This window comes from Carassius auratus, chromosome 17, assembly GCF_003368295.1.
Source record: "Carassius auratus strain Wakin chromosome 17, ASM336829v1, whole genome shotgun sequence".
NCBI classification, from domain to species: Eukaryota; Metazoa; Chordata; class Actinopteri; order Cypriniformes; family Cyprinidae; genus Carassius; species Carassius auratus.
In genome coordinates this window covers 11,916,061-11,928,559 of record NC_039259.1, presented here as the reverse complement: position 1 = coordinate 11,928,559, position 12,499 = coordinate 11,916,061, and the positions used below count along the sequence as shown (strand labels likewise).

General features: G+C 39.5%; 2 protein-coding genes across 9 annotated transcripts in view; one reads left to right on the top strand and one right to left on the bottom strand.

Moving 5' to 3' along the window:
• The window catches only part of LOC113117275 (kinase D-interacting substrate of 220 kDa B-like), a 50,439-nt gene extending 44,608 nt beyond the window's left edge, over window positions 1-5,831 (top strand). For 5 of the 8 annotated variants that reach the window (XM_026285851.1, XM_026285850.1, XM_026285849.1 and 2 more), the window contains one exon: window positions 2,027-5,831. In XM_026285851.1, coding sequence (XP_026141636.1) covers window positions 2,027-3,094 — 1,068 coding nt within the window. In that variant the 3' untranslated portion in view covers window positions 3,095-5,831. The remainder of the gene's footprint in view (window positions 1-2,026) is intronic. The other 3 variants (XM_026285843.1, XM_026285845.1, XM_026285844.1) reach the window with 1 other exon arrangement.
• id2a (inhibitor of DNA binding 2a) lies at window positions 5,357-7,680 on the bottom strand. The gene is made up of 3 exons (XM_026285852.1): window positions 6,575-7,680; window positions 6,346-6,406; window positions 5,357-5,954 (listed from the first exon to the last, which is right to left on the bottom strand). Exons 1-2 carry the CDS (start codon window positions 6,923-6,925, stop codon window positions 6,350-6,352), a joined length of 408 nt encoding a protein of 135 aa, XP_026141637.1. The 5' UTR covers window positions 6,926-7,680; the 3' UTR covers window positions 5,357-5,954; window positions 6,346-6,349.
• Between the last annotated feature and the right edge of the window lie 4,819 nt (window positions 7,681-12,499).

Sequence of the window (12,499 nt, the reverse complement as noted above, 5' to 3'; positions counted from 1 at the left end):
AACATATGCGTGCGTGGAGACAAAGAAAACGTGGCACTTTTTTTGTTGTAATTGTGCCTTTTTACCCAAACGTTTTCTTGACCGTTGTATTATGTTGCTATAGAGGCAGCTTCTCCTTTTTAGTAGTCTCTCATCAGCATGAAAATAGCATGTGGTTTACTGGGTGATAAACGAAGTGTTTTCTGACCTGGATGGGCAGAGGAAGTGAAGAGCTGACCACACACACGCTAGCACTCTATCACACAGAGATAGCTATTTCTGCACTCATCTGTTAACACTTGCAAGGTGTTGCAACACAAGCAAGAGCTCATAATGGTTTAGATTAGCATCATGAAAGGTGGTGGTGAACTGACTTTAGGTGCGTCTCGTTTCACATACCTCTGCACTATTTTTACACCATTTTGTAGGCTAAGTAGTGTGTTCGCACTGAAAAATGCAGTGAGGTGTAGTATATCATGAGTAGCCGAATGATGTACTTCTTCAAAAGAAAAAGCCTGAGTGTGGATATACAGGAAGGGGAGGGGCTAAATGTGCAAAAGCTATCTGCGACAGAACATTTCCCATAAATGGAGCACTCAAATGCGAATGGTTCTATGTAGTAATAGAGTGTACAATTTGAGATGTTAGCTTTCTTAAAATCATAGACAAATATGGAACACAACTGAAGGGATAGTTGCCTCAAATTCACTGTGGTGTTTCTGGAACCCTATATAACTTCTCATGGAACATTCTGAGATACTTATTCCAAGTCTGCTGAAGCCATATGGCAGCCTTGAATGAATGCATTCTTGAATAAAGTGCTAAGTTTGAACATCTGGAAGCAAAAATGAAGTGTTAAAAGGATTCTTTCTTTAAATACCTAGATCAGTTTTTGAGTGAATTGAATTGTGTTGAAATAAGAAATGTGTACCATGAAATAATCTTTCTGTTTAGGTGACCTCATGGGCTGCATGCAAAAACCAACATACAATGTAATCTTTGTAGTCACAAATAAAATAAATACAAATATACTCTAATGAGCTGCTGCTTTTAATGAATAGTTCCAAAAATTTCATCTGTTTGAATCAGCCTGAAACAGCCTTGCAAAAAAACTTTAGAACTGAAATACACTGCAATGAATCAAAATGACATCAAACTGAATCAAGAGCTTGTGAAACAAAATGTAATTGACTAGGGCTGATTTTTACTGCATGTTTATTGTGGTCAGATTAATTCCTGATAATGTTAGCTAATGTAGTGCTAATCTATGTAGTGCTAATCAAAATAAGTACAATTAACTAGGTACAATGTACTTATTTTGTTGATATTGTATTGCAAAACACTTTTGCTGCTATTGAGGTAGGATACAGGGAAAGTAAGAAACAGGTTTTGTGGCATGGGTAGGTTTAGGAGTGGGTAAAGGTGTAAGTAATAGTGTAATTACAAATGTAGTTACAGAAATGATTACAGATATGATTACATGTAGGTATTTTTCAAATATGAGTACAATGTAAAAGCATGCATGTACGCAATAAGTGCATTGCATCAAATGATTTACTTAAATGTAAGTACATAGTAGTTAAGTCCACCTAATATAAATTGGGACCAAAATAACTTACTGTTGATTAGCACTTCCTGTAGATTGGGGTGTCTAAGACTGTGCATTTTTTTTACAGAATCCCAAAAACCAATCCTCTGACATGATTTGGTGTAGAAGTGGTAGCTACAACTGCGTCCACTTGCAAATAGTGTAGCAATTTATGAAGCACAGGTCACACAAAAATCACAGCTTTCTGTTGGTCAGTGCAGCAATTTCACATGACCAAATGAACGCAAAATCTGCGCTGGAAAATTTGCATGGAATCCTCTTTGAAAACTTGCTCTAAAATTCATTGAACCTACTATGTTGGAGTGTCAACCAGTTACTGCTGCTGGAGGGTTTGGATAAACTCTTGCTTGAAATGCTTTGTGTGTTTGCTACCACACCACCTAACATGTTCTCTCTCATGCTACTGTCTCAATTAATTGACCTGATCTTCTCCTTTAGGCCAACACTCACCGAACGCCAAGCATATCCAGTCTGAACTCTCAGGAATCATCCAACGACATCTGCAAGCTGACCGACAAGCAGCAAGCTGAGTATCGCAATGCTTACCAGGAATACATCTCTCACATGTCCCAGCTGGAGATATCTGCTGCTGGACTGGAGAGTCCCGCTCAAGCCCTGTCCGGCCAGTTCCTCACAGCCAGCTCTGAGGAGAAGACTAAGGAAGGTGGGCAAGATGGGCGCAAACCCTTCCCCAAAAAGAGCTCCAAACCTGCAGACACTATAGTGGACTTCTCCTCCGTCCCAGACGGTGCTCTTCTAGATCCCATTACAGAGGAGGATGAGAAGTCAGAACATGGGTCCGCCGCTAAAATCCCACCCAGACGCAAGACCAAAGGACAGGGACCGTCTTACCACAGCATACCGAGCGATGAAGAAGATTCAGGTGAGGAGGAGACTGACGCCACCCCGCTGCTGAGAGAAGAACCCTGGGCTGCTGAACCAGATCTAAGCCTCTTAGCTAAAAGGAAGAGCTTTATCTCAGACATCATGTTGGACAAGAAATCATCCGATTCTGGAGTGAGGTCCAGCAGGAGCTCATCTGACCACTCGCTGCAAGACGAGGAGAACGAAGCATCTCAGGAAAAGGAGGAGAAATCCGGTGAGAAGAAAGAAGAGGAGGCCCATCTGATCGAGCTGGTTCTTGAGAGTCCAGTTAAGAAGCGAGTCTTACCACACAGGCTGAGTAACCTTCAGGATGAGGCCTTGGCCCGGATGTCCATCTGCTCCGACGCTCCATCTGACAGCAGTAGCCCTGAGGACAGCTGGCCCACGTCAGCTGTGAGCAACCTCAACTGCTCACCCGACAATACTGCGCTCAACAACAACATCAACAACAGCGCCCAGCAGGAGACGCCCGACTCCACCGACTGCCCCTCCATCATTATACGACCAGGATCCAGCACCGAGACCACCACGCTGCCCAACCAAAACCTGTGTGGAGGCCACCAGAAGAGGGCCAGCGGTCCCGCCACCGACGCTGCTGAGGAGCGAGAGAGTGTCCTGTGAGCCTAACAAGCTTTCTTACTAACTTAGAGTAAAAAAGTCGAACAACTGCAATGATTCAGAGAAACTACATTCAGGCATCATTACTGCACATTTTCTGTGTCGACTCTGTGATTAGGTTTGTTTTTGTGATGAACACAAACTAAAAGTGATCCTTCGCTGCAGTTTCTTAATCAGTATTTTTGGCTAGTTTTGCGTATCGATTAGTCAAATAAAATATGTTATAAAATCATTTAAGTATAACATTTATAAAACCTCAAATGAATGGTTTACACTTAAAAGTGTACACTAAGTACGATTCATAAACATCAGGAAATCCATTAGGTAACACAATAAAAAAAATACTTTTACAGCTTTGTTCATTTTTCAATTTTCAAGTTGCATAAATTAACATTAGCGTTTTATAAATGAACATGAAATTATTATATAATATTAACCTGTGTTTAAAAAATGTCAATGTTCGTTTATTATACCTAATGTCCTGATTAATGTTAAAAAAAATTAAGTTTATTTTAGTGATACCGAAAAGTGATACCGTTTTATCTGAAAACAAGTCTCATTATACTACACATCTTGTTTTAAAGACAGTTTGATTTTTTTTTTTTTTGCTTGAAAACAAAACCAAAATAATAAGAAGATGCGGTGTAAAAGTGTGAGAACTCTCGTTGTTGCTGTTTTTGGAGTGGTGCTAAAAAAGTAATAAACGGAGGCTGTGAAGCTGTTCCTAGTTTCTGATTTGTTTAGTGCAAATCCTGTTATTTCATGCTCTATTGCTAACATTAAAGATCTAGTGTAGGTTGGTTCACAATATTCAAATCCATCAAGTAGAGTGGGGATTTAACCACATAAGAGTTAGTGCTAGTGTTTTTGCTGTGATCGGTGATGTGAAAGCTGTTATTTATTTGTGATTGAATGCCTAGGTTCACTTTCAGGTCATCCTTGTTGTTTGAATTTTGCCTTGTAGTGTTTTAGATGAGTTGAATCTATTTGTGATCAGTGTTATGTCAAGAAAAAAAATAAAAATAAATAGTGAAGGTTTCTGTAAGACTTCATTTGTGTGTGTATGTCAGTATCTTGAGTGTTTTCTCAAATAAATAAACGTAATTATTTTCAAATCTTTTGAGAAGTTCTGATTTTGTATTTGAAATAATGCATTATATTTGAAAATTAAAATCAGACACATTTAAAGTTAATCTCTGGTAAATTTAAGCTTTTTTTGTTCGTGTGTGCCGATGGATTGCACGCCAAAGTCATAACATTTAAAAACTTGTATTTTAAAATCGCTTACATTTATGTGTATTTGATGAGACTTGCCAACTGTCAATCATTTTCCCCACAAATCATAAAACTGAAAACGATCATTGTTTTTACTGATGTGAAGTCTGGCTGCCAGCAGGTGGCGCACTCTTCACATCAACAACACTAATCGAGAGTTTTGGCTGCGTTTGAGAGTCAACCTTTAATTTTTAAATGTACACTTTGCGGAAATATGTGAAATAAAGAAGTGCACATACCACTATTATCTTCTTTTCGTGTAGTTAAATAGTTTTCCTGAATTACATCCCACAAATTGACTTCCTTCAAATGTATGCGTCTCTTACTACACTATAAATTAAATCTATTTTTATTTTATATTGGTCTTATATGCTAACATTGAAAATGTATCAGCTTTATTGACAAAACTTTAGTCCAGGGGATTTGGTGTACAGTTCTGAATAATTGGCAGACACTGTAAAAAAAATTGATGATTTAATAAAATAAATAAAAATCACTATCCAGGTCTGATTTATTCTTTTGCGCTCATTAATGGGCCGACTGTAAACCTACAGTCAATTATTGAATAAACTGAATTCCACAAATCAAAAGCTCAAACGTGGATTTAACTGCCATTTCATCCCCACACAGATTATACTAATGAGAGAACCCGTGGATACGATCACAATTAATGATCAAACTTCCAAGAATTGAGTTTCACCACAAAAGAAGAGAGAAGCAGGTCAATCGCAAGAAAAACTGATAGGCTGTATGATTTGTGGACAGTTATATATTAAGAAAAATGAATGCACTGAAATGAATGCATTTTTTTTTTTTACACAGCCATATGGCAATGTAAAAGATTGATTCAGGTTTCAATCAATGTGGGTGAATGTGCATGTGTGAAGGGTCAGTGACATGCTTTTGAATCCTGGATATAAAAGACAAGGTCAATATACAGAAAAACACCGGCAGACTGACATTCTTACACACACGCATAAAAGACCAGCGTCAAATAAAGCATTTGATTTATTTTGTATAAAAAAAAAAAAAGGTACGATTTACAATATTACTTTTATAAAAAGTCTCAGCATACAGCATAACACTTTGCAGATACTGACAGTCCAATTTCTGCAACTATACAAGATAAAACTCTGAGAGAGTTCACAAGGTTTCATCATCATCTCATTTTCAACGTCCAGTCCTTCGTGTGCCAAAAGAATTGACAAAAACAGACTTAAACTTTGTACAGTAACTAACCACGTCTTCTCCTATTCACACGGTCTTCACGGAAAAAAGGTAAGACTTCTTCTCAATGCAGAGAAAAGGTTCCTTGTGATCTTTTACAGGTTTCCCTCCTATTCTCAGGGAATATAGTGCTTCTTCCTCTTGAAGAAAGGACCAAATAAGTCTTTTTAGAAGATAAATAATCAATGTCCGAACTTATAGCACATCACATGGATTGTCCTTTTTAGAAGCAAAAAAAAGAAAAAAGTCTCTTGATTCAATTACAGAAAAAAAAAAAAAAAAAAACCTCCAGACTGAGAACAGAAATCAGAGGAAAAGCCAGTTCCCAGGTCCTGTGTGTTCTTGTGTCTTAACCAAACACCTGCAAAAGATTGAGAAAGAGGCGCATTTAGAGAATGCAAACAGGGCAGAGATCCGGACAGCCTGGCGCCAGAGAGGAAGCCGCAGTTTGAACATTTAACCAAACACTCAGAGACTGAGCAAAACCCTGGGCTCCAGATGTACACGAGCACAACTTCTGCCTTCGCTCAACGCATGCATTTCAACCTCCGCTGATGCTTATTACACACTTCATACAACTTTACACACTATGTGACACAATGGTCCTGAACACATTTGATTAGACGCTCTTGAAATTAAACACTACTCTGACGGCACATTTAAAAAAAAAAAAAAAATTTATAATTTTTTTGGCCATCTTTTACAGCATATAATACAAGGCTTATTAAAACAGTGTGTTCAAGAGCATTTACCTGATTAAGGGTAAAGCGTCCTGCTGTCCTCTGTGATCAAGTCTGATTGAAACTCAGGTGCCTAAAGGGACCAAAAAAAAAAATACCATTTAAGTATTTTATTAAGGCTGGTTATTTTTTACAAAAACATGCAACAAATCAATGCAGCTTTATAGAACACATTTAAAATGCACATGCAAATAGAATTAGATAGATAGATCTATCTCTCTCTCTTTCTAGGGTCATTCACCTGTAATGAGAGGATGCTGATGTCTGTGTTGAGTGTTGTCAGGGGGGTTCTGGATGTCCCCTGCCCCGCTCGCGGGTGATGCAGGCTGGTGATTGCGGAATTTGAGTCAAGTGCGATCTGAAGGTCCAGGATATAGTCGATGACATGTTGCAGGATTTCCATTTTGCTCACGTTTTTGTTCTGCGGGATACTCGGCACCAGTTCCTTCAGTTTGGAGTAGCAGTCGTTCATGTTGTACAGCAGGCTTAGGGGATCGTCCACGGGGGTCTTGCTCCGTGAGATTCCCAGACTGTGCTCCGTCACATTCGCGCTGCTTTTCCGGAAAGACCTTACTGGGCTTATTGCCTTCATGTTGACACGTCTGGACGAAACGGTTTCGTTGGAAGAGTCGCTTTTGTGTTCCGAGAGTGCCTCTTCGCGCTGGGCTGTCGAAGCAAACGCAGTGGATTAGCGAGCTGTCATCGCTGAATATATACCCAGCTGGGTGGGTTGTTCACGCGCTGGTTTGAATCGCGCTGGTTGGTGGGAATGGAGGCGTCAGTCATCGCCTTCGCTCAACGCTATTGGTCGCTGTGCTGAGCGTTCTAAGCCCGCCCATTTGTTCCGCGTTCTTAACCAGTGAAAGCGCGTGTTCAGGGCGGCGCTGACTGCCTTCAGCTTCCACGGATAATTTCTCAAATCAGTGTACCTGTTTCTGATCAAGAGAATTAGGGACTTGCAAGTGTAAGGTTTTGTTCACGCATTTTCCGCTTTTGTTTCTAGTGTAACAGTCAAAATGTATCAAGACAAGCTTAGATGGATTATGTTATGCTGGACATCATGAGTTAGGCTTTCCTTTACAACAGGCTACTCATTTAATATTTTAACAGGGTAGGCTATATCTCTATATTTAAAATACAATGCAGCTTATGAGATTTACAATACCTAGTGCCTTTAAACATCAAAAGGCAGGAACTAAACAATATCTCCAATAATCAATGTGGTACTTATTATTTTCCTTCCCCCCCATGTAAACACAGTGTATCCAAATTTCCCTAGAGGTCATGCTGCCACTTGACCTTATTTTCAGAAATATATTTTCTTAGAAATTGTGCCCACTGTCCTTCCTTCAGGACACAGCAAATATATTTTAAATCCACTGAAGTTTGCTTGTGGACATAGGCTACCAGCATTTTTAAGATTTTACTTTCTGCAGCTGGTGATGTGCCCTTAATGTTTATGTTTGTTTGTGCACATCATGACTGCGGGGGGTTATGTGAGCAGTCTTTAAGCATGAAGAGGGTCGTTTAATATATAGCCTAATAGGGATGACAGAAGAATGCGCACAGCGTTATTATAGTCAGACGTGCAGGAATCACTGACTGGGAAAATACACTAAGTTTTAACTTGAAAACTGCAAATGAAGTGAAAATGCATTCTTTTGGAACTGGGAAGAATTTTTTTCTTATCCTGACACGGATGATATTTCCATTTTTAGAAACCTTTTTGGCAGTCTAGAGCGAGAGTGGTGGCAAAAATAGAAAAAAGCTCTTTGTTTACCAATGCTAAGTAACAATGGAGACAGAGATTTCCTGGTTGCTTGTGCATATCCGACTAAACAGATGTTTGCGGAGATGCGTCGGAACGCAGTCGTGTTGTGTCGGAATGCAGCTCATACATTCTCATTATCACTCCTTCGAAAATGAAGTAGGTTTACTTGAAAGATTCCTTCAGGCCGATGCATTTGAACGTTTTTAAATAGCCTAGCTAGTGTTTGCAATTCCGATCGCGCAAGACTTACAAAACGTGACACACGAGAGCATTGTGGGCTCGTCCGCATCTGCCGCAACTGGCTCTCTCCATTTTCTCCCTCGTCCTTTTTGTTCTCACAGCTGTGTACATTTCGCATGACACCCTGACCGATCCCTGACAGGTGATGAATTGGCTCAAAGCAAAGCAGCACTACAGCGAGCTCACGCTCTCGCAGACTCTCTGGCGCCTGCCCCGTGACGTCACCCATTCACGGCGGCCCTCCAGCGCGTCCTCGCGGCGCCGTCCGGGCGGCTGCTATGGAGACGGGGGCCGGTTCTCAGCTGATCAATGGGGCCCCGGCGCTCGTCACCCCCGAGGCCCGCACACCTGCATCGATTTGCATTTCTTTGCTTACATTTAACTTGGAGGACTTTTCGCCCTTTGGAAACAATCTAGACTTTGAAACGAACGTAAGGTACAAAAAGTAACCCAAAGTTACCTCAACATTTTTTCTCGTAGAACGCATTGTCAGTAGGCTAAGTCGTGCATTATTGTGGATTAAAAAAAAGATGAAGCGCCAGTCGTTCAAACGCCAGGATGGAAAATAAAAAGTTGTGGAATTTTACAAGTTTGAATGTTACACGCAAGTAGAGTACAACACATTTCAACCGCGTCTTAAACGTTTCAGTGACCACATAGAAGTAGCCTAACCATTGCAATAATAGTCGCTTCAATACTTTCCTGTAAAATATCAAAGATAGCCTATTTCGACAAATAGGCTATAGCCTACATAAGCTATCACAAAAACATCCAAACATTTTCTAAAAGTTGACTGTTGGAGCTAAAAAGTAGCTAATTTGGCTTCCGCGAAACGAACCGACTGACTGCGTCCTGAAAGCGACGGAAGGCAAATTAATAACGATTTATAACAAGCATTCTGCACAAGCCTAAATGCAGGCTACTCACTATAGAAGAACATCTTACACCCTCAAATGCAACATTTTAGAGTCACGTTTACGTTTCTGTCTCCCGTCAGAAAGCTAACAATGATAATGGGAAGAACACAATGTGAAGTTGGCAGAGTTGACGGGTTCTCTGCGGGCTGGAGTCAGGGTGTCTGTCCCGCCTCCTCTGCTGTTCTGTTCCAGCTCACTGCAGCTGCACAATCCCTCCCGTCTCCAGCAGATCCCAGAGAGTCACATCTTACCCACCTATCTACTGTCGTCTAGGATCTTTGATAACAATGTTCAAAACAATGAATCTACTATCGAAATTTGAAAGAGTAGGGAAAATTATCCGACAGAATCTCAAATTCACGAGCATTCTGACAACATTCTGTGCGAACGACTTTACATTCTAAACCGCACAACGGTATGCGACGCTTTCATTAAATCCTCTTTAAGTTTTAAAACTATTGCGTCAAACTTCCCGATAACATGTGGGATAAAATAAATAGCCCATAACAAAATATTGCTGTCCCAAGAACCGTTTTAGCTCGCTTCATCGCATTATTCTTAGCGAAGGCAGATTAAAACAGGCTTCGGATGTCCGAACGCAGCGAATCGTTTCGTCTTTCTCTCGGCTGTGGTTTCGGCTCTCGGTAGTAGCTTTGAGGCTCCCACGCGCCTGTCGCGTGCAGCAGTACACGCGTGAAAGTGTGGCTCGCGACTCTTGTAGCAACATCGACCCCATGGGCGTGGCGTTGATGTTTGGCTAAACTATTGTTCGCCTCCCAAAGAGGGTCCTTAGAAATTTTGCAATTCAGAACTTCGAGTATTTTTCTTGGTTGCGTAATGTGCTGTTACTGCTTGTATTCTCACAACGGACCATTGAAACGCTCTTCCTTTAGCTGTCAGAGCATCACCATTCTTTCAAACGTGAATATATAATAAACAATAGAGACCGGGGCTAGTTTTCACAGAGCATGCTAGCTTGCTTTCTCTTGTAGTGTTTTATTTTTCGTTATTTATTTTTAATATTCTTATAAAACATTCCAGTGTTAGTATAGCTGTTAAATACTATATATATATATATAATTCTTTTAAAAAATCTTAAAATTCAGCTAATGAGGCTTGTTCATGTGTTTAAACAAAAACAGCAATATTGTGAAATATCACAGCCATTCAGTGTCACAATCCATCAGAAATCATCATAATAAGCTGATTTGCTACTTAGTCATTATTTCTACTAAATTATGAATTTATTAATAAATGTTTTTATTATCAGTGTTTAAAAAAATGTCTTTTTGACTTCTTTTTTTTTGATTAATAGAACATTCAAAACAACAGCATTTACTTGAACTATATTTTTATGATCAGTCTAATGTGTCTGTTGAATAAAAGTTTCCATTTTTTTTTCAAACACGCACACACACGCACACAAACACACACACACATTTTTTATTTGATCTATTTTTTGTTTTTTAAACTTACCGCAAACTTTTATATATAAAGTGTTTTTCATGGGTCATCCCACTTTACACTAATGTAACCCTGCCTTGAGTTTTAGATGGAAATCTATTCAGAGATGCCATGTGGAAATTTTAAAGCAAGAAACAAAAAAGCTATATGAAATAAAAAAAAATATAAGAATATAGCTGACCAGTTATATAGTGCTGTGAGTTGAAATAACGTCACTGTAAGCAGAGTATTAAAGATAGATTTGTTCGGTTTGACTTACTTTCTGTAATAGCTGTACATAAATAAAACCAGAACAGAAGAGAGATGTATCAGTCCTCACATACAGTAGAAGTGTAAGAGAAACCAGTAGTGTGCATTATTGAGGAAGAGAAATCCTGAAAGGCTCCTTTCTCAGTCCAAATACCCTTGTCTTGAGTGTCACAAGGGAATTGAGAGTATTTGGGAGATCTGAAACTGCCTGAGACTATCTGATACCATATGGACATGCAACTTTTTGGTTTTTGTGGTGGCTTGTGCCACTCAAACTGCTTTGGTTTTATTCTCTTTCTCCGCTAGAGCCCCTGTGCTGGATTGCAAAGACTAGTTTTTCTTGTGAGCCACTTCCCTACTGGCTTCTGCTCTCAGTCACTGGACTCTTACTCAATCTCATCTCTTTATATAGCTCACAAGGAAGAGAGAGTCTATGTCTATGGGGAATTAGTTTCTCTCACTATTATTAAATAGTTGGAGAGCATGTTAGATGAGCGAGGAGTCTGGGGTTTTGTGTAAAGTTTTCTTCTCACGCTCATCCATCAGAATGTTATTTCTGGACTTCATATGAAATAGCATGTTTATGTGAGAGTTTGGGGCTTATTTGGAGCTTTTACTTTGCGTTGAACCTAGAACTTTCCCTTGATGTTTTACACCAAAATGTAGGGGCACGTTTCATCTAGCTTTCTAAATCCAAGTCATTTATCAGTACTACATATTTAATAATATGTCAGTTACCCCTTGAAACTGATGATTAAGATGGAGATTTAACTCCCTAATGTTGTTTAGGCAACAAGAACCCACCATTTAGTTCGATTGTAGATTATTGTGACTGATTGGAGTAGTGAGATAATGGAAATAAAGTACAGGGTTTCAAACAGAAATGTCCGGGACATTAAAGTGCTGTGCTTTGTGCGGAGAACAAACAGAGCATTAATCAATGAGATTTGACAATCATTGGGCTTTTAGTGATCCACCATAATGGTTTTTATCCAGAGGAGGTTTCTAGTATTCTATGGTAATATAAACACTTGAGGAACACAGGAAGATGCTTGACGGTATTGTTGACATACAGTATGTGCACGGCTATGAACTCTAAGATCTCAGAATCATACACGTTTAATTGTAAGAATATTGTTTTATGTATGTGAGATGTGTTCTCATTGGCGGGTGAGGGCTCATGCAGTTCGGTTCTCCCTGCAGTGTTGTGGTAGCAGCACGGCTCTGCATGCACCAGTGCTGAAGAAAGATATCATGGCTGTGTGCCAATATTGCATGTGGGTCGGGGATTACATTCAACAGGTATTGCTGCTGCTTTAAGCACTCCAGCTAAATAAAACACTTCTGTGATTTCTCTGACTCCTTTGAATAATCATATTTATATTCAAAATCAGAACTGGCCCTCATGCACTAGGTTTTTATACATTGTTTTTAATAAAAGTTGTAAGTATGCTACAATAAAACATGTAATTGGTTGTAAGTTACATTATCAAATACAGGAAAAAAACTGTTTATGGTTTAATAT

Bases quoted from the DNA above. Each gene is read 5' to 3' on its own strand.
- id2a (XM_026285852.1), bottom strand. From the start codon at position 6,925: ATGAAGGCAATAAGCCCAGTAAGGTCTTTCCGGAAAAGCAGCGCGAAT. The intron at 6,407-6,574 runs GTGAATGACCCT...TGGTCCCTTTAG, and splicing joins TCAGCATCCTCTCATTACAG to GCACCTGAGTTTCAATCAGA.